This window comes from Coloeus monedula (genome assembly GCF_965178545.1).
Source record: "Coloeus monedula genome assembly, chromosome: 5".
Taxonomy (NCBI): Eukaryota; Metazoa; Chordata; class Aves; order Passeriformes; family Corvidae; genus Coloeus; species Coloeus monedula.
The window spans coordinates 66,879,859-66,903,163 of record NC_138785.1 but is presented as its reverse complement, the minus strand read 5'-3'; the positions used below and the strand labels follow the sequence as shown (position 1 = coordinate 66,903,163).

Sequence of the window (23,305 nt, the reverse complement as noted above, 5' to 3'; positions counted from 1 at the left end):
TTTGTACTAGTGGGCCACTTACTTTTTTTTTTTAATAGTTCAATGGTATTTTGCTTAAAAAGTTGCAAGAACATTTAGGAGTCACTCAGAAGGTGTTTTATTTTTAGCATAGGAATGAGTCAAACTTTGAATTCAACAAATAGAACTTATATTTGTAATTAGAAATTATATTTTCAAACATTGGTCAAATAAGACAACACTGCTCTATGTAAATGATACACACACTAACACACGCAGATAACTTACAGGGTTAGATAATACCCATAATTGCCAAGTACATTTGGAAGGCCAAACTATTTCACTGAGCTAAACATTCAGAAAAGTCCTTAATGCATGATTGCTGCAGCTACGTTGTTATGACCCTTTCTAGATGACAAGAGAAACACTGATGTTCTGCACTACTTGCTGTCTCTGCTTTTGTCTGAACTTCCACTGTGCCAAATCATGTTCTACTGGATTGTTTGATACAGCATTACCAAAGATGAGAAACCAGTTATTTGGGGATTTTTCTACATGTTTGTCTTCAAAGTCTCTTTCTATTGCAGCAAATAATAATGGTCACTGGCTGTCTGGACCAACTTCTCCACAGGAAAAGTAGACTTCATTATTTCTGCTACTGGCATAAAACTCTTTGAGGACATTCTGTGACCTCCTACCCAGCTCTGAGTAGTCACAAGAGAATCACGATGACCAAGCTTTTCTTTAAAGAAAGCCAACTATACAAGAATAAAAAAAATGTTCATTTATTTTGCTTGAGCACTGGTTTCCGGATTCCTGTTTTTTTCCCAGCCCATTGAATGTTCAATTCCCACTGTACAATACACTCAAAATACAGGAAGGATATGATCAGTGGGCTTGATTTCAAAGGTGCAGAACTACCACTAAATTAGATCTGACCGAGTTTAAATGACCCCAGGGCACTTCAACGCCTTGGGATGCATTTACAGATCCAACCATTTAAGCACAGAGATGTAACTTTAAATGTATAAAACCATTCCACATGTCCTTGCTTGTTAAGAGATTCAGAGGTACACATGGTCGTTCTAGAGCTGCTTAAAACGCCAGAAACACATTCATTTCAACTAATTTTGTTTTAAGACCAAACAGTTTTGCAGTCATTCGTTACTAACCTGGCTGTTAAAGTCGGAGAAATGACAACAGAGGCAAAAATCTTCACCATAGCCATTTTACAAAGATCAGCTGCAGAGCCTGTGAAAGAAAGTTATCTGTTTTTAATTTAAAGCATGCAAAAGGAAAACAATCTTCTTGCAACTATGGCATAGGAACAAAAAACATCAGTAGATTCAGAATTATAAGAATTTTCAAAACTAGCAGATCCAATTAATGTAATATGTGAAACACCTTATAAGATTAATAAATAACAGAGGAAGTAATTATGTGTTAATTAAAACTAAAAAATAACAATATGAAACTATGTGTTAATTAAAGGTGAATTTGTCATTCACGCCTATATGTTGAAAAATTGCTTTCTATAAAACAAAGTATGAAATTATCTATCGCTAAGCTTTAATTAAAATTTACCAATTAACCAATTACAATTTAATGTCACAAAAGGTCAGAACATTGTTTCAGTGCTGCATTTAAATTTGGAGCCTTAATTCTGCGCTTTTTCATATTTCCATGAGTAGGTAATGTATATTCACTACATTACAGTGTTAAGAGCAGTGGTGCATAAAACAGTGTCATGGTACAGACTAGATGACACATTTCTGGTCATCAAGAGGCAGAATAATTCTGCAGGCCTGCTGTTTGGTGAAGGGCTTTGTTCTGAACCAAACATTTTACACAAAATATTTATCAGATAATAGACAGAAACAGCCCTTTAAATAAAGATTGGAAGCCATAATCCTCCTTGTCCCATCAAACATCCTAAATGTCCTTGATCATGGTCCTCTTCACAACCCTGTAACTCTATGAATTCTGAATTCTTTCTTCCAAATGATTCAACTTCCAGAATAGGGGCAAAAAACAGCCAGGTAGCCAAATGATAAGGGTAGTCTGCTTAGAGATATTCAGAAACTCACAGAATATCTCCAGCCAGAAGGGACCCATAAGGATCATCAAGTCCAACTCCCTGCTCCTTGCAGGACTCTAAATCTGAACCATATGACTAAGAGCATTGTCCAAACACTCTCTGAACTCTGTCAGGCTTGGTGCTGTGACCACTGCCCTGGGGAGCCTGTTCCAGTGCCCAATCACCTTCTGGGTGAAGAATCTTTTCCCAATATCCAATCTAAACCCCCTTGACACCAGCTTCACACCATTCCCTCAGGTCCTACAGTTGTCACTAGAGAAAAGAGCTCAGATCCCCTCTCCACTGCCCGCCTTGAGGAACATGTAGACTGTGATGAGGTCACCCCCCAGCTTCCTCTTCTCCAGGCTGAGCAAAACAAGGGACCTCAGCTGCTCCTTGTAAGTCTTGTCCTGAAGACCTTTCACTATCTTGGTCACTCTCCTCTGGACACAGTCTGATAGTTTGATGTCCTTATATTGAAGCATCCAAAGCAGCACACAGGATGTGAGGTGGAACCACACCAGTGCAGAGCAGAGGGAGACAATGACTGCCCAGTGGTTGCTGTGACTGATATCCCCCAGGATACAGTGGGCCCTTTCGGCTAGGGAAGAATGTCTAAGAGAATGAGGACAAAGCTTAACCTCTCCTCTTTCTCTGCAGTTTTCTATTACAAACTGCCTCCCCTGAATCCCATGCTGAGACTGTTTTACTCATTCACTGTACCAAGTGCAGACCCACAGCTGATGATCGAGATGTCGCTGTCTGACTGGGTTTAGCCTCAAATACCCATCTTGTTTTCCTGTTCAAATGACGTGTCAAATTGATTCAATACATCACAAAAAGGGACAACTGATATGAAAAGTAAGAAAGGGTGTTTCAGCAAAGGTCAGGTAAATATCTTCTTAGTGACTGTGAGAATAGAAGTACACTGAGCATCTAGTCCATCAGGAAACATATGTTCTAGATATATTCTTTATGAAACAAAGTAGAGTAATAAAATATGAAAGACATCTCAAAATAATTTTTTATTGAGATATGATTTCTAGAGAGATGCTATTTTAAACTTCTTAAAAAGAAAATAATTATAAATAAATAATTAAAGATAAAATGAACTGTTTGCTCTATGGGGATAGGTAGAGCTGAATAATACCTGAAGAATAATATGCTGTAAAGTGGTGAAAACTATTGAAGCCGGAAATATTCAAAAAGAGAAAAAACACTGTGAAAGAAGTGTGAGAAACCCAGTTGTAATAATTCAAAGCTGCAATTCTACATTCCTCTCAATATTGTCATGCATCTGAAGTGTTCTGCTATCAGTCACTGCTACTGGAATCAAAATGTAAACTACTTAAATTAATTAGACTATTCGGTATAACTATAAAACATATTAAATGCAGTTTAGTACACTAAATGTGATAAAAGGTTTTATCACAATTTAGAAAGCTCTTACAGTCTTAAAATATTATCACATAGCTGAAATCTTAAAATTAAAAAATCATTGCAGTCTAGAATGAAATTTTTTATAAAATTTGGGAATACTGAATATTTTAGAGTTTTTAATCCTTGCTTCACCACACTTTCTAATACTACATTTTGAATAACAACTTGTCCTGGGTTGCAGTGTATTCTATTACCATCCTCATGAGCTGTTGAAATCAGGTGGGGCAGTGTTTCCTTGCCTCCTCCCCCCAGACTATCTTGCTGTTAATGGCCCATCATTGTCCTGCCGCATGACTCAGAGATAACTCCCTCTGGACTATCATCTGTTAATGAGCCCAATCAACACCTGGCCTCATGACTCATTACCCCATTGTGAGATGCTCCACCCAGAGGGAGGAACCAAGCATCCCATCGTGGATATAATCTGAGACTCTGAACACCAGAGACAACCTTTCCACTAGATTTCCAGAGGACAGGAATTACACAGCCACCACTGGACCTTCTGAGGAAGAGCAGACCCTCTTTTCTACAGGATCACCGCTTTAGAGGGCTGCAGCCACCATTCTACCAGACTGCTACCACCACCCTGCCTAACAGGGACTCAGGTTGCATCTTGACTCTGTCAGTTTGAACCAGTGTTTTCTTTTAGTTTTTCCTTTTCTTTAATTTCCCCATTAAATTGTTGTTCTGACTTGGTGCCTCCCACTGGTTTGTTTTCAAACTAGTACACAACTATATTATATTTATCACATTTGTCCTCCAGTATCATTTCAACCGACCGTGAAATCTGACAATCTTACTACTGTAGGTACATAGAAGTGAGTGTTTCATAGACAGTCCTGTGCCAGCCTTGCTCCAGCTCTCGGGACAGATGGACATAGCAAGTGCTGCTCAGAGGGCCATGTCTCTTTGCTAATGCTACACTGTGTGCTCTGCAGGACTCACAGAATGAGAATTAGAATTCTACATCTGTAGGTATCCTTGCAGAGACAGGACTTAAGGAGTGTCAAACACAACATAAATACTTAAATTATCTTAAAAATGAAATATTAAAATGAATAATGTTTGGAAAGGAAAGTGATACTTTCAAAAGGAAAATTCAAAACACTTTATAAGAAGCACACCATCACCAAGAAGGCAGATTTTCCTTGCCTGTAAATTGTATGCTTCCAGTATAATTTAAGGAAAACCCTGTCAGCATCATCCAATTTAAAAAATAATTCTTTATATATTCTTTATATATAAGGACAGCTTGGTAGGAGGGATCTCGGTCTTGGGCTGACAGCTGAGGTTTTTTTCCTTTGGGTGGTGAAATTCTGTATACAACTGAGCCCCAAGAAACTTAAACAGAATATGTTAATACATCAGATTAACTGACATTTGAGCACATAATGCTGACTTTTACCTTTCCAATCTACATGTTAAATATTTCTCTGTGGAAAAAAACCCCTTTTTTCTTGCCTTTTACAGAATTAAGTTTGAAAGTTTCTGCAAAGAAGGAGCTGAATTTCAAAACAAATAATAACAATGCACAATTATTGTAACATTCTATATTTCTTAAACTAAAGCTATCTGGCAAAATAAAAGCTAGAATCTGTAAGAAGTGTAATCACAGACACCCTTCTGGAGTAACAAACTATAAAAACCAGAAAGAAAAGTGTTTAAAGAAACAATGCATCTGAAGAACTGAATTCTAGATATTCTCTCTATACATAGTTTGCATCAATACCTACATTTAACTATCACAGAGCACTCTAGTGTGTTAGAACATTTATATTCTTGCTGTTATTAATATTACCATTACTATTATATTATTCTGTTTACTGGCAATTTCCAAGGTAGATAGAATATATAATTATAACTTCTTTTTCACAGTAAAACTCACGCCTACTCTAGTAGACTACTGGAGTATTCATTCTTCTGCCATCATCAGAGCTGTTGCCCACTAAAGCCAAGCAGAGACAGAGACAGGTGGGTTGACAGGAAGGTCGGAAAGCAGTTCTTTACCTTGAACAACAAAATTGACAGCCTGCCTCTCTGCTTGAGTGCGTAGCTTGTAATCCTGGGCATTGATATTGGCCAGTGGCCTTTTGCGTCCCATTATGGAAACCACGTAACCTTGCAGGATTTAAATAAAAAATTAGTAATGTGATATAGAGTGATTAAAAATTTCAAAAATTCTTTTTGAAGATAATACAGATATTTGTAATTATGTCCTGCCTGAGTCAATTTAATATTTTGTCCTCTGAAAATAGTCAGAGCTTATTTAAACTTTCAATGCTTATTGTATTTTTGGTTTAAGAATCATCATTCACAGAACTGGTACATGTTATATATACATGTTATATATACAAGGAAAACTTTTCTTCTTTAAAGCTGTTAAATCTTCATTAGGAATGTCTACTGATAAAACAGCAAACTCTGTGGGAGATGAAACTATAAATACCTAGCAGAATTAGCTATCTATTAGCAACCATAATTAGAGCTTTTCACGCAATGAATAGTTTACTTGGGAATAGTAAAGAAAAATCAATTTGTGGAGTAATTAAATCAGTAATGAATATTTCCCAAAAATAAAAAATCTTTTTTTGGGGGCAAAAAAAGTTGGGGTTTTTTCCATTTTCTTTATGTAGTATTTCTGTGTTCCTTTCACAGCCAAACTTCCTGAATTCTAGTGTGGTGGGAATTTTTAATTTAAAAGAAACATAAAAACACAGTTAAAGCTTTATGTTAGGCCTAATGACGTATTTGGCTAAAAAAACTCTATTTTGGAGGGCAAGTGAGAGGAGTTGAGAGAGGAAAAGAGATGTGAGGATCCTCTTGTCAAAATAACACACACAAAACTTAGCTTATCCTCAAAAATAAACTTCTGTTGTTGTTTTAAGAAAAATGAAAAATCATCCATGTTAAAAATACATCTTGAAAAAATCTTTCTTTATACCTCTGGTCACCTTGACTACCCATGAATTGTCAATAGATACCATGGAAGTTTAGACTGATGCAGTTTCTTCTCCTCTGCTATGCAAGTACAAGTGACAAGGAGACCTCTTCAAAGAAAAAGTTATCACCCTGTTACGGACAACACATACCCAGACTTATGTGCAGAGGATGAATTAATACAGCTCTCTGCAAATTAGTGTATTTCCAGAAGCACTGATACCAAAAATACTAGTTTTGAAACAACGAACAGAATTATGTGGAAGGATATTCTTTGGCAATTCAGTCTTCCCAATTTAACTAACATTTTCCATGAAGAACAGTATTTAAAGATGGAATTCATGAAACACTGTACTCTTAAGTAAAATTAGATTTGCTGTAATATCCTTATTCCTGTGAGGTGTGACTCCACAAGAGAATCACCCCTGCAATACTCATAACTGAGCAGCATGCCCAAACAAACACCATCATTCGTGTTACAGTGGCAGAGAGTTTGCCTGGGATCAATGTTAATCTGCAAATGCATGCCTGAATGATGTCTTAATGTAGTCTTGCCAATACGTCAATAATTTCATCAAAAACCAACAGCAATATAGTAATATATACACTAACAAATATCTTCCTTATAAAAGAATTATATTTATATGCTTATCATGTCTACATGGAGTATCAGACTTTCATAACACTTAAATAATATTAGTCAGGGGGGTGCTGCTGACCTTTGAACTGCACATAAGTTAAGAAAAATTACCATATAATGAGCTCAATAGGTTGGAATGTTTTTCTTGGAAAGTTAGAATCTGAGGTGGATTAACAAGAAAAATATTAAATAATATTGATCTGCTGAAGATTTCTAGAGCTTGTACAACCTAAACAGATTGCTCTTCTACCACTGATGGTTAAAAAAGGTTGATAGACAGAAGTGTAAGAAGGAGTAATTAGACAAGTGTGCTTTGATGACTTTAGAACATTAGTCAGGACATTCTTGTCTACTGAACTCATAAACTGGAATCTCTAGCATAGAGGTTTGTGTATTGAAATTCATTCACTTTGAAGAAAAGAATGCTAAGTTATTTTAAATAGATCATAAATATGTAATAAATGTGCAATATTTTACTAGGTGTTATGGTGAGCTTAATTACAGCTAAAAATAGATGTTCAGTAACTTTACTTTTCTTGGACAATATAAACAAAGGAATGCAACTGTGTGACACAATGACAGCTCATTTCAGTAAATTTTTAGACTTTACAAAGTACAAAAAATGAATACTACCTAGAAGTCAATTATATGTTTCTGTCACGACACTCACTCATACAGTGATGGGTAATATTATATTGCAAATTTACTATTTATTTCTAAAAAATGCCTTAGTACTGCATGCCCTATTAAGAAACAAAATAACTCAATTTTGACAGTCCTGCTAATTAGCTTTTAAAAGACAATATTTCAAGCAGCTATGTTTTCTCTCCTCAAATTACTGCACTCCTAGGATTCACTAAATATAAATGAACATGTAGACTAAAAACAAATTTGATGCAAGAAGAGCTCGCAGCTGCTGGCTCCAGAAGCACTCTGCACGCATCTGTCATCACAGCTACCACCTGAACTTCAAGAACATAAATTCTGACTGATGCAAAGAAAAAATAAGCTAAAAAAAATTGGCTGTGTAAATTGACTGAACTTTCACGGTCCAGCAGCCATGTATCCAATTTATTAAGTAGAAGATTCCTTGGGCTTTTTTTGTGTTGGAGTACATTATATGTCAAAATGATGCAGTGTAACTTGACATTAAGTGGGGTTCATTCTGAGAACAGATGTCTTATTCTGTTAGCATCTTTCTGAGAAAAGGCAGACTTAACCAGCTCCTTTTAGAGTTAAAAAAGAAAAAAACCCCAAATCTGATTCACCAAGAAAGGATATTCCATCTTTTTTTGTTGTCCTGTAACTATCTGAATTTGGGTCAAGCTGAATCTTTGTCTTCGCCACTGTCACGCAGTGCAGATCAGTAAACAAAATATGGTCACAGACTTTGGATTACCTTTATTTCGGCACTGTTCAATAGTTTTCTTTGTAAATTCATGTACTTTCTTGTATTTTTGCATAAAACTCTCTATAAATTGACTGGCTTGAACAGGAGTAATTCCCAAGCAGTGAGCAAGACGTTCTTTACCTGGTGGTACAGAAATTATCTCCATTATGCAATAAAGCAGAACAGAAAACCACTTCATACAATAGCACTGTTACCTGCACAATTTATGGAATTAGTTAACTTTACTTACCTCTATGAAAGAAGATGGATCTGATACACTAAAATTATATTGCAACAAAATAAATGTTTAACTCTGAGCTTGAAGGTTTTACTGACGTTATTGGATTAAGTATATAATTAATAAAAAGTATGTAAACAAGAAATTCCTAGTTATAATTTATACCTATAATGTTCACAGAGTAATGCTGTTGCTTTAAGTATAATTTTACTGGTTCAGTGTTGCAATCTCCAAACTTTGAAGAGCAGACAAAGATTTGGAATTAACTTTAAACAAACACAAATATAATAAAGATCTAAAAAAGGATGGAGATGTTTGAGGTTGAGTTTAGCTAGAAGTTTTAGAGCTTAGCCTGAATTTAGAAAGGGTGTTTGGAGTCTGTCTCATAGATTTCAAACAGTCTTAGGCTCCTCAATGTCAGTAGAAATTGGGGTGCAAGTTCTGAGATAAAAGGGTTGGAAAAAGGAAAAAAAATGGATAAAGAAAAACCAGAAAAAGTGTTTCAACAGAGAGAGAAAGGAATAATAGCTTTTGGATAGGATATAGGCACACAATATATATTACGTTGGATCTGAGAGCACTTATAAGAAAAGGTCGAAAAAAACTGAAGATATTCCAGAGTTTGAAAATATAAACTATGAGCTACAGTTTAAACCCATTTATAAATCAAACAGTTCCAGTAAAAATAAAACATACATCAACATTAGTCATATGAAGTTTGAAAGACAGATATATTTATGTCAGCTGCACAGCAACACAGAACAAGCACTCTGTCTGCAAAGAACATAAGCTGAGAGGCGACATCTCAAGGCACCAAAGGCACAGAATAGTCATTGTCACAGTAAGACTGTCAAGAAAAATTATCTAGCACTTTTAAAAGAGAAAGGATTTCAGCCACCTAAATGCCACCACTGTCAGGCTGATGTGCATTTCAGAACAATTCTTGTAGCATTTTGTTCTCCGTCACGCCAGGATCTGCACTTAGCTGCAAGAACACCAGTCTGGACAAGGTGCTAGAGGAAGACATTCACATAGACATCCAGGACGACATTTGCTGAGCTATTATAGATCTGTAATTTTTTCTTTTTTTACATCTAACTAATTTGGGTTTTCTTCCTGGATCAGCAAATGACAAATCTATCTGATAAAGCACACATTGCTAACAGCTAGGAGACTACTGTAGCTTCCTTAGAGAACGGTAACATCTAAGTTTGTCCACATTATCAATTTAAAGAACTATTAATGTACAGAGCAATTGCATAAAATACTAGGAAAATTAAAGCACGGTATTAGCAAGGATGCCTGAAAGTTCCCAGGGAAATGCAGTTTCTGAGAAGCAAAAAGAGGGGGATGCACAGCCAGGTAATTGTGTCAGATCATGCTCCACAGTGCAGGAGCATAGGCCATGCAAGGCAAAGCCCAGGAGTGGACTAAACCTTCCCTGAGCACTCTTCTTGAGTTATCTGTGCCAGGGGAATTATTAGCAGCAGCTATGCGTTTCAGAGTTCTCCATCCCGCAATATCATCTTTCAAAACTGAAAATAGCAGTAGTTTTCATTTAAACACTTTGATAGCCTGCTGTGTCAATTCAGGGCTTGAACATACTGACGTTGAATAGAATGAATTCCTTATTTAAGTTCAAGTTGCCTGTGCTTTAGTTCTACAAGATGACTGAGGCAGAAGCAGGTGAATTGAACTGATTCAAACCAAGCAAAAATACTCATAGAATGTCCTGAGTCAGAAGGGACCCACAAGGATAGATTCATGGCCCTGCACAGGACACCCCAAGAATCACACCATGTGCCTGAGAGCGTTGTTCAAATGCTTCTTGAACTCTCGTCAGGCTGGTGCTGTGACCACTTCCCTGGGGAGACTGTTCAAGTGCCCAACCACCCTCTGGGTGAAAAAGTTTTCCTAATAACCAGCCTCCTTTCTTTATTATCCTCCAGAACTACAGGAAAGACCTTGAAAACATGAACCAAATGTAACCTAAAGCTAAGAAAACAAAACAAAACAAAAAGATTACTATTTACGACATGAAAGGTTTTTATTAACTCCTGTAAGCATAATACAGGCAAGCTCCTCAGGGAATGTTTTTGTAGTTTTCAATACTAAAAGAAGTATTATTCACACTCTTTAGTTGTATCAAAAATGTCTCCTTAATGAAAAGTGAGCTGTCCTTTGAAGGGAGACAAACTGTGGGTAGAATTCAGTCCATCAATTTCAGGTATCTTAACAATTACTTTTTGTCAGCCCAGTTTCCATCTAAGTGGTTTAATGATATCATTTCATGTCTTAATTAGGATCTGATCACACTTCTAATGAACTGGAAACTTCTTATTATCTTTGAGGTACTTCAACTGCCCTTGTTTGAGAGAGAGGGACACAAAGCAAACAAGTAAATGGAGATACTTATATCAAGCACTGCTGCACTGAAATGTTCAGTGCCTGGTTCAGAGCAAGTGAGGAAGTGCCAATACTGTGCTTAAATATAAACATGAAAGCTCTCTATAGATGAGTAGACAGACATAGGCTCCACTGAGCCCCAGGAACTGAGGCATTTCTGACTGTATACAGAACTACAGGACATTCAACTGGTGGTGATTCATCTGATTACATCTGGTATCTGTCTGTTCCACCCACAGTGAAAGGGAAGAGATAGGAAATGTGTAGCATTTGCATGGACCAAGGGGCAGGGGTGATAATGCTGGCATTTTGTAAAATAACCCAGTGATTAAACCATTCAGGCTGGAAATTGAAGATTTTATTCCAATATCAGCACAGGCAGGTCTGAATTTACAGTGGAGGGAACTAGTGCTGGGTTTTCTAATATAAATTTTAAACACAGTTGTTTCAAATGCAGTACAGCTTAATGTAAAAATGCAGGTTATGTATGCATATATATATACATATACACACACTCTTATAGGTGTGTATATAACATACACACACCCCTAAATGTAAAATAGATATTCTGGAGAGCTGAATTTGAAGCATTTCTTCCCAACTGAATGCTGTAAATGATAAACAGAATGCCCTGGCTGATGCTGCCTTTGGTTCAAGGACTCAGTGCAAAAGACGGCTTAGAAAGCATTCTCAGCCAGGAACGCAAGATGTAGCATTAATTGTTTCCAAGCTACATAAAGCCTGCAGCCCAGGCCTCTCATTTCCTAAATGAGTTTTTCAAGAATTCATCCTCTGTAGAGAAAGTTAGTCAGCTGTTCACTGAAACCAATTCACAAGAGCTGGTAGGCTGATGATACACATGCATCTATCTCCCCAGAAAAGGTAATCCTAAGCACGTATGAAGCATAAGGAGAGTTGGGTAACAATTAAGAAATAGTAGGCAGTTTTGGAAAGTATGCAGAACATCTTGATGTATCCAGGACCTGGTCAGGACTTAGGCAGAATGGGTAACAGTGGATTTTTGCAAGTTTTAGTTGTGAAGAAATGGCAGCAAACATTAAGACTCAAAGTAAGGAAACACTTTTATACTGTGAGGGTGAGTGAGCACTGGCACAGGTTGCCCAGGGAGGCTGTGGAGCCTTGAAGAGCCCTTTCTCCAGCCTTGAAGACATTGAAAAGCTGGACACAGTCCTGGGCAAACAGCTCAAGGTGTCCCTGCTTGAACAGGGGCCTGGATCTGATGACCTCCAGAGGCCCCTTCCAAACTCTGCCATTCTGTGATTCTCTAAATGTGTTTTAAAACAATATTGGTGCTTTTTAAAAATTTTGTTGCAGCTATTCTCATCTCTGTCTATATACTGAGAGAGTACAAAGTCCATTCAAAATTAAACTCATTTTAGATAAATGCTTCAGTTATATCAGCAGCAAATAAACACAAAATCAGATAATCTTTGTATATGACAATGTAGCTACATTAACTTCATAATTTTTATACTGAGTAGATAATTTAATAATTCTGGATAAAAATATAAATGTAATACTCCAAAAAACTTTTACTCACCTTCAGAAATTCAGTCTACTTATATAAATTATGAATAAAGTCTAAATTTACAGTAGCTGGGTTTTTTTCTAAAAATGCCTACCTGCTCCATAAACCACTGAGTAAACTATACGCTTTGCTTGCTCTCTATCAGCATGTTTCACTTGTTCACTTGGAATCCCTTTCCTAAACAAACAAACAAAAATCATACATTTTCAGTTAAAACTAATTTGTTATACACACAGAAAACTTAATTAAAGTCAATAATTGTTTAATAACTACAAGCTTGTAAAATATGAATAGAAGCACTTAAGGGCTTTTGTTGTCAGCCAAGAATGCACAACTACTTTACAAATTTTCATAGTGATAGTCCATAGTCAATGAAATTCTTAATTTTAATTTTAATTTTAATCTTCTCCTTTCATTTTCAACAAAATTCTTGGTTAGGAAAAATCCTGCTACTATATTATTAGTTCTTCAGATTGAGAAGGATTTAATACTGGCTCATGAGAAAAATTAATTTTTTCCAGCAATAGCATTTCTTCAAGATGTGAGAGTCTAGAGACTCAAAGCATAAGTCTGACCTAAAGCTTGTTTAAATAAGGTTATTATCAGGGCTTCACTAAGAGAAATATCCAACCTTTTATCAAGAAATTACTGACAGAAGCAAGCACTGCTTGCTCCATATGCCTTACAGAGCTCCACAACAGCAAGGCTCCATAAAACAGCAGAAGTGGCTGTTTCTGACCTCGAGAGTGCATCCAGATTACTCCCAGCCAAGTTCCCAGTTCCCATTCTCTCACCAAGTGACAGAAACAGTCCTACAAAAATGCTAATGGATTTAGCAATGTGAAAAATGAAAAGCTATGACTTCAATCATCAAGTACGTGCCACCTATTTTCCTTATCCAAATGCAGCTTCAGAAAGAATACTGACATTGTTAACAACTGAAAACACTGAAGAATATTGATAATTTGGTTTTAATAGAAGTGTGTTGGGGGAAATCTCTATCATATACTCACTCTCTGAAAACAAATACCTACAAAAATTGTATTTGAGACATGGAAATTGTTATCAGAGATACTTGATGATATCTGCACCATTTGGGAGAAAGTCTCCCCATAAGTTTGTCCATTTTTTCATGAGTCTGGTTGCATTTTTAAAAGAAAAATTTTCTATGATTTTCTATGACAGCTTTTTTGCCAAGAAAGATGCTTTGTTGTGAAGGTTTTAGCTGAGGAGCTTTAAGAAAATGGTGTATTTCTCTCTATCTTCTTCAAGGAAAGTCTTTCACCACTATTACAGTATTTGAACTCCTAGAAAATCAGCAGAGCCACCAATTTTCGCTTGCTTAGCACTCACACTGATTTTAGCCAAGCCTATGCTCAGTGCTGCTATAATTTGGTATTCTGAATGGTAAACAGGCAGACCCTGAATGAAATCAGATTTAAACAAGTCTTTATGGCAGTACAGATTTTCTGAAGAAGAAAAATAAAATTGAATATAATTTCAAGCCTTCACTGGGCAACAAGTCTTTGGTTTTGTAGAAGCTCACATTGTTCCTTTGAATACTACTAACTGCTCAAAGATGAAACAGACTTTTCATTGCTCTGTTTCATTGAGAAACAATAACAAGATAATTTAATACTGTTTTCCACCTGTAATGAAGGCTATTCCCACTTAACTCAATCATTCTGCCAGTTTGAGACTCTCATAATTTACTTTCTTAGCTGTGGCAGGTCAAAAGTTCATGGATCTTTTGAGCACAGTAGGTTGAGATTCCCAGTTCTACCTGAATACAAGGACAAAGTGGCAATTGGAGCTAATAAGTGCAGCATTAGGAAACTAGACATCATTAAGGATTTCCTGAAGCAATCTCCAGCAGAAAGACCGCAGGAATTTCCTGAAGAATCTGGCAGAGAGCTACACAGACACTTGAGAAAGCATCTATCCCAAGGGAAAATAGAACCTGGTAAGAGAGCAAATCTCACCTCAGGACCTTTCTGACACACAAAACTAAGACTGAGGAATGCTGAAACTGGGGAAACCCTAGAAAATTTAATACTGCTTTCCTAATACTGCATAATTTGAACTACAGGATTGGAGAAGGCAAGAAATGGGAGAACAGCAACAGAGTTTGCTTGCAGATATACTGAAGTCAGAGGCTAGAGAGAATTGAGAGGCAGTGGGTATATCAGCTGCTCACTTCTCTGGAAAAGTACGGCTACAATAGAAAGGACACAGTGGGTAAGAATCATGGAGACCTATAGAGGAATATATATATTTATCAGACCACGGTACTTAGGAAGACACAAGGTGAGACTTGCTGGGAGGGACTGGTGGTTCTAGAGAAGTTTTAGCAGTGAAAAGACACTAGAACTGGATTGTGTGCACAATTAGAACTGCTGCTTGAACTTTGATCATGATTTTGCATTATCCAAGCTTCAACTTGGACGGCTGATTTGAAAAAACAGAAATAGTCTTAATGCTTCAATCATGACTGGCAGTGTCAGCAATCACAATAAAACCTTGCCTAACACAGTTATTGGTGCAGATGTACATGCATTATGTAATCCCGGTAATTCAACAGTCACTTAGCATTTCCTTGTCTATGGTTAGCCACGAAACACACGGAAAAAAATTAAAATTTCAGAGCTTTATCTCAAATATTTCCTTTAATGTAATGTTACAACCAAAATGGTCAGTTGACATCTCCGAGTGTGTCAGTGGGAAACGTGAGCACTGGACAGAGAGGCATTACATCTACCACTCTGAGTATTTGCAAATTTATGTACCACATAAAATACATAATTATGAGGTATGAAGTTGCCATATAAATCAAAACTGCTTGAGCAAACAGAAGTCATTAATCATAACTAGTCTTTTTTTTTTTTCTAATAAATGCTTTTTTTCTGTTTGTATTGACAATGATTGGTTTCTACTAGAGTGTTTGATTCCTTCTGTAATATAGAGAGGCATTCCTGCAGGTTGAGGTGAAGGCTATTTATTCCTTTGAATAACAAAACTAAAGGGGACGTGTGCAGTTTCTCAGAATTGCAGCAGCCATGTTAGAAATCCCCAGTGGGCTTTCTGCTTTATCCTGTTTCCTTTACAAACTAATTTACGTTTGTGATAATTGATTTGTTTTAATGGGTACTGTGAGAACCTATTGCAAGGTAAAAGCTTTATTTTGCCTTTGGACTCATCATGAAGCACCATGATAATCATAAAAAGACATTGTTTTCTGCATACTTGAAAAGAAATTTTTAGCAAGCCATCCAATGCATAAAAATACTCAGTGCTGAAGTGCAGTAGGATGTAACATAGATCTTCAGTGGAGATGCACTTTTTTGAATAAATTTGAACCTGAAAAAGCAAGGTGAATGGGCATAAAATACTCTTAGCTGCTGGGCAGTGACACTGAGGCACTGACTCCAGCTTACCCAGCAGTTTCAGTACAGCTGGAGTAAGAGGAGGACTGTTAATGCAATGGTATAGAAATTGATGCAGGAAAAAAAGCTCAAGAGGAAAAGGAACTTGCTGCAGATTTTTTTGTGGAAACAGCAAATTTCCTGAAGTCCTACAGGAAATAAATATGCAGTTACTAGTTCTAGCATGAAATGTATTTTCCCATTTAGTTGCATCCTTCTCATTACTCTCTCTCTAATAGGCTGAGAAAAGTTCAAGTTCATAATCTATATTTTCACCATCTTCAAATCTCCAAAAATGCAGTATTTCATCTCCTACATTCCTGTCCTTGCTTGCATACTTGTCTCAGGCTATTTCCACATCTCTGATTTGTTTGTCCTTTAATTTGTTTAGCACTGACTTGCACGTACTTTGACTTATAGTGCTTTATTTGACAGACATCTATTAGGTAGAATAAAGAACAGCCCTCAGTGCTGGAAGACACATTCAGGTTGGCAGATCTCACTATCCTGGGATGGAGTCAGCAGAGCTAAACAATCTGGAAAGGTCTGTGAGGGCAGCAAACAGCTTGCAGCCAAAAATTGTAGAATATCTAATAAACAGTGAGAGTAGAGATACACAAAGTCTTCAAAAAGGTGTCTATACTAAGAACTGAGCTGTGTGCCTAAAAGGGAATAGCTGCCTAATTCTGAGAGCAAAAAAAATGGAGCAAAAATTTCTAGCAAACAGTGAAGAAGGATAAGATCAAATTATGATTAAGAAACAAAGTGCAGATATGAAACAAAAGGAGGAATATGTAATTTATTACTTTTTCAGAGAAAATACTTTGAATATTATCATAATTTCTCCAAAATCCACTATATATTTTCATATGGTGTCTAAGGGACATCTCAAAGAGTTTCTACTGAACTAAGTCTAAAGTCTTTAATATATATGAACACAAAGTTTCTTTATACCCAAGAAAAATATAGCAATCATATCTCTAATTTTAAAAAAAGTTTAAGTGTAAACTGGAATAACACATTTCATATAGAGATCTCAATGGATTAATTTTTACCTGTACAGAATATTAAAAAGAACTAACATGAATTTTAGTATATAGAAATGAGCTCACACAGCATCAACACATTAAAAAAAAAAATATTAAAGAGGCCACAGGGCATAACGTATGAGCAATGGCAAAATAAAACTTTGAGAACAGGTAGAAATGGGAGGAAATCAGTCTTAAAAGAAAGAATGCGATAAGACATTCCAGCATTTCTGGGAAATGTTGTGTGGTGACGGAAGCCGACTGTTTATGCACAGGAAAAGGCAGAACAAACTCCTCAAACACAATATGTGGCAGGCATGCATTGCCTTGGCCTGCACTACACTCCAGCCAAGCTAAGCTCAGTCATAATAGTCACAAACTCTTGGCTGCTCTCTTGCATCTGCCAATTAATTCAAGTCCAAACTGTGAATTGTTGATGTGGGAAATGAGATGGAGAGGCACTAAATTCATTTTATATGTGGTCATTAACGTCCAATAAATGAGTAAATGTATGAGTGAATACATATTTGTTCATCTGACAGCTCTTACAGCTTTTTTTATTTTCATCAATGAACTATACAAATCGCTCATTTTCCATCATCTGTTGCTGCTTAGTAGCAGATGATGGTTTTATATTCTGTAAGTTTGTGCCTGGAACTTTGTGTTGGGATATCAAACAGGTACAGACAATTAATGTAATCAGTAAAATTAGAAAAGCCCAGTTTTACAGCAGTATCACCATTGGGTAGATCATGTAGGAGGTAAGTTCTGAAAGTTCACTTTTTCAGTTCTGCAGACCTTATTATACCTGAGGCAAACAGAATATCTATAACAATGTATGTGAGTATTCTAGACATATGGAAAAAAATTGGCTACCTGTAACCCGGTTCACTCACTGCTAATGCAATGAGCAAGAATAAACAATTTTTTTGAAAGCTGCTATTCCATGACTCATGGAAGATGCTGACAAGGCTCAGAGATACTTTGCCTCAGATATCTGTAAGGTAATACATGGAAGCAAACTTGGAATTACTTTTGCCTGGCTAATCTCTGTTACAAAATACAGAAAAAGAAGAGGCTGGGAAACAGTTTCCCTGAAGACACTGTCCTATCAAAATATATCACTACTTTTGCCTTATATCAATCAAGAGCCAGACATAAGATACATACAATTAGCCCACGTAAATCTTTTTATCATACAGAAATGTAAAGTGTATGGTTTCTATGCTTTCTGTAACTATGAGGCATTTACACAACTATGTTCAAAACAACAAGTACTGAGATTATCTTTTATGTAAGAACATGGAAACAGCAGTATGAAAAATGAAATTTTTTCTAGACTGCCCAGAAAATGGAAATACAGTTAAGATACTTTTCTAAAAATAGGAAAGAAACTTCTCCACAGAGAAGTCGTGGAGTCCCCATTCCTGCAGGTGTTCACAGCCAGGCCGGATGGACTCTGAGTAACCTAGAGCAACCTGGCCTAGTGAAGGTGTCCCCTGCCCATGGTAGGGGGTTTGAACTAGATAGTCTTTAAGGTCCCTTCCAACAAAATCCATTCTAGGAGTCTATGAAAAAAAGCACCTACAAAGACTAAAATGCAGACTAACATCTTGCCAGAAGGAAAACAGCAGGTCAACAGTAACAGAAAGATAAACCTTTCTGATGTAACCCAAGTATACATTAATTTTTTCTTGTATGTTTTTATCTATGCCACTTCTAAACACTTCTCATGTCTGATTCAGAGGTTATGTCAAATGCTTGTATTTGCAATTTTATTGTGACCTGGTTTGCATAAGTGAGATAAAAGGTGACAGAATAACACAAAGAAACTCCTCACACCATAGGACACCAGATCCCTCTCATCTCTTCCTCCTTATCTAAAGGACAATACATAGTATTACATTTTATCCCCACCCTGCCGTCTGGAGAGGCAGAGCTGTCTTCCAGTAGCCACTGCACATGCTGGAGGATCTCTGGCAAGGATCTCCCATGTAAATATAGGAGTCAGGTACTTAAGCACAGAGGGGAGAGAGTCACAACACATGGTTCAGGAGTTTAACATTGTGTTTTCAGAGGTTAGTTCAGAGGTTTTTAAAAAAGTTTTTTTTGTGTTCAACTTCTTTGAATGAAAGACTGCAGCTGACAGCTTGATGCCATCCTTCCCAGACTACAGTCAACTCTAAAACATTTTTGTCATTGTGTCTCTTTTCCCTTTGGGTATGCCACCCTAGCAAACTGTGGTTTAATTTATTTTATATCTATTTAGCACCAGGAAAATCTTTATAACCCCTATAAAACACTTTTGCAAGAACCCAGAAGCACTTTAGTATTTTAAAACTTCTTCCAGTAGTTAATCATAAAATAATTTATTTTTTCTGAGTAGCCTCTATAATCCACTACATGAAGATTTATTTTATTAGTCCTCAACCTCCTTTTAAAGAGCATGGCATCTAGCTTTTATGTATTTTACATAAGATAAAGACATGTCTTTGCAGTTTGCTATGAGGGTCAAAAGTCTTTTGTTGTTACATTTTAAAGTAGCAGGGAACCAGACAAAGAAATTGCAACAAGGTCACATCATAAATTATAGCTATCATCAGTAACAATTTGCTGAGCGATTAACTTGTGACTAAAGTGATCCATTATCATTATTAAGATATTTACCTGCATGTTGCTGTTTCAGGTATCAAATACTGAAGAGATAAATTAGATAGCACTTACTTTCAGTGCTCTTCATTAGAAAAAGGCCACTTAAAAGATTTTTCCATAAAAATGCACGATTCTGGACATATGTCAGCTGGAACAGAAAGTCCCTGACATTGACATAGGTTCTTGAAAGAGCACACCTTACCCTACAACCTTCAACTTGTCTCTCCTTCACTCCTAAAGGGAAAAAGAAAGGATTTCATCTCACATAACCACAGTCCCTCTTACACAGTGAATTACATGGACTTTATTTGATTGCCAGTCCAAGATACTTATTTCTGAGTCACGAGGGCAATCAAATATTTTTGATTTTAGGGAGACCTTATTTTAGGGTCTCTGGGTCTATGAGAATAGAAGACAAGGAAGTCAGGGTAACTAGCTCCCCACATCAGGTGCTAGTGTGAGCATTGACTGGGATAGGCACCATCACCAAAAGAACAAATAAATGTTAATGGATTAAGGGGTCTATGCAAACTGGGATGGCATAAAATTTCTCAGAGGCCATCTGTATAAAACAACGTCAGGGATCAAATGCAAATTAATGTCCTTGGAGTTCTTTCTTTACTTATCACAAATACCTTTCAAGCTTTTAAGAGACTTCAAACAGTCAAGAAGGAACAGCAGCCATTTTGGGAGATGATACAGGCAGCTGCAGCAGAGCATCAAATAATTACACATCTTGGACCCATTAGAAGTCTCATAAAGAAACAGAGGGACCTTCAGAGCAGCCTTTAGATAAATAGCAGAAAAGTGAAACAGAGAGAACAGAGTTCTTAACATATAATCAAAAGATGATGTAATGCCATCTCAGATATTACACAGAACAAAATATGGAGCTATCATACTGTTACAACAATGTACAGTTTGCTCAGGAAAAATAAGCAGAGGAAGAGAGGAGATGTCACGCTACATCAAACTGCATCCGCACAGTACAGAAAAAAATACGAGACAGACTTTGAAATATCTCAGACAGGCAATCAAAAATGGAAGAAATTAGTCATGCTATATATAAGGGTCTTGAACAAATGAGTTCTGCAGAGAGGGATCAGAACCTTCCTATCCCATCTTCTTCAATTTTCACTAAAAACACCTCTTGCAACTTAAATTTCTACTATGCCTTGGGTCAACACTGAATTAAAGGCAAAAGTAGAAGTGAAGAATTAATTGCCTTGACATTCTTGATTTCATCAAAATTTAGCTTGACACTAGAGTTGAAGTTGAGTTAAATGAAATAAATGGAAATATTTTATTGAGCTCTGGAGTGTACTCACAGAACAGAGCATTTTATCACTCTAGAAGGACATAATGGTTTGGAAATAAGAGTTTCACGCACAAGAAAACCTCTCTATGAAATTAGCAAAGCCAAAAGTTATCAGATACCACAAAACAACTGAGGACTGTCCAGCCTCCTCAGAGTTTGCTTTCTCACTAGTTTCTGTGTGAGTTGTGATGGTGGCAACTGTAAAACTAAATTTTTTTTATTCTAGAAGGCTAAGAAAGCATTTAATGTGCAAAAATAAAAAGCTTCCAATGTGACATAAAATTAAGCTGTCTGGTTAAACTTCTAGTTAACCCCCTCGTTTATTTAAAGCTTCTAAAAACAAAAGCCATTATGCTTCCTGAAGACTTTGTTCCCTCTGCTTTATTATGTGCCTGTCTAAAGTCACAGCTGCACTTCTACAAGGCACTGTAAACTACAAGGTGAAATTTCCATACGTTGCCACACAGAGTCTGCCAGAGTGCAAAGTAAGACAAGTGTTAAATTTCTTTAATATCAACTATTGCAAGTGAGATTTCAAAACAGATAGAAATTGTTTTGCTGCAAAAGTAACACTGTTAAAATATTCCACATCAACACCCATGAGGTGTTGAACCTTGAGCTTAAAATGTTTTAAAACTGATTCTGAGAAGGCAAACTGAACATCCTCCCCTTTTACTAGATACAGCAGCTGCAGGAGCTGCAAGTGGCACAGCCTCACTCACAACTATTTTACCAAACAAGTTATCAAATACCAGATTCATAATGAGTAGTACCTGTCCATAGTACCTGTCCCTGAAAATGTGACTTGGTTTGAAAGAGCATGCCTTCCCATTCAAACTGAAATTGTGTCTCTCTTAACTGCATATATGAAACAAATTATTGATTCCACACTTTTTATCAGTATCACTCTAAATAAAGGTACAAGATGAGAGATATTTTAGATATTGATCAGAATAGAAACGATACATATACTGCAAAAAATGCTTCTTCCAAATCTATTTCACAAAAGGAAAGTAAGTAGAAGCCTTGAAACTAACTAAAAATTGTAACAGGATTATAAAACCAGCCAAGTAAATGATAATGAAAGAAATGCTATATTAACCCTTAGTGAGTGTCCTCGAAGGCAGCACTGAGCTTAGCACCTCCTGATTTACAGTGAATCAATACAGGCTGAATTATACAGCCAAACTTCAGAGCTGAAGGATCACAACACAGTCATACACTTCTAAACAGAGACTTCAGCAGAGATACTCAGTTACACTTCTTTAAGGGGGCTGCCATGTAACACACAGGGAAACTTTTCTCCACTCTCCTCAAAGGCAGGATTCTAGAAGTAATCCTAAATACTCCCTGGTGAAGAGCAGGTGTGATTGTAACTTGCCTTAATACTGGAAAAGTTTCATCATCTTGTATGTGCTCAATGGCATGGAATGTCTCTTGTTCGTTGCAACTCTATAAACAAAGATTTTGCCATTTTGCAATGGATGAAGTGAAATTAATTAACTCAAATCCAATTGACATTAAGTTCATAAAAAGTGGAGAAATAAATCCAAGAGACCACATGTCCTAACTGATTAGAAGTGTATGAGATAGCCTGGATTATCTACAAAATCTTTAGACAAATATGGGGCTCTAAGAACTCTAAACTGGTATAGCTCATTATTTAGACAACGGACAAAACTAAGAAAGCTCTCCTTGGGGGAGAGGGAGCTGTGTAACCCTGTGGCTGCATCTTGTAGCTGTATGTCTGCTGATAGGGACAGGAAGAGAGCTAAAGCTCTTCCTGTTTCCTTAGTAAAAACCCACCTGGATAAGCATGATTATTTAATCATTCCATAATCACCTAATATACACACAGGCAACATCTCTTAATTAATAATGACACTGTTCAACCTTGTTGATAATATTTTTGTTAAATTAATATAGAAGGACAAATATTAATAGCTGATTAAAAACCATTCAGCTATGGATGTGGTTTTTACTTCTCAGAATCTATTTATCTCATCCCTGATTAACAGGCCTTTGCTATTGCTATTTGAGTAGGCAGCCTAACTGAATTCCCTATCTGCTATACCATACAGTTGTATGAACTAACCTGAAAAAAATACTATTTTGTGGAGGACTAATCTTTAATCTATTTAATACAAAGAATGTATTTGAAACAAGGTTGTATAAAATGGGTATGGGCAGGTGTATATACATTTAGTCAGCCTACCACCAAGCATTTGTGCATATCTGACCTTATCTTTT

General features: G+C 36.6%; 1 protein-coding gene across 1 annotated transcript in view; it reads right to left on the bottom strand.

Moving 5' to 3' along the window:
* Positions 1–23,305, bottom strand: part of POLN (DNA polymerase nu) — a gene marked incomplete at both ends in the record, with an annotated part of 88,795 nt that overhangs the window by 21,219 nt on the left and 44,271 nt on the right. The window contains 4 exons of the mRNA XM_082282002.1: positions 1,131–1,209; positions 5,483–5,593; positions 8,452–8,583; positions 12,730–12,812. Coding sequence (XP_082138128.1) covers positions 1,131–1,209; positions 5,483–5,593; positions 8,452–8,583; positions 12,730–12,812 — 405 coding nt within the window. The remainder of the gene's footprint in view (positions 1–1,130; positions 1,210–5,482; positions 5,594–8,451; positions 8,584–12,729; positions 12,813–23,305) is intronic.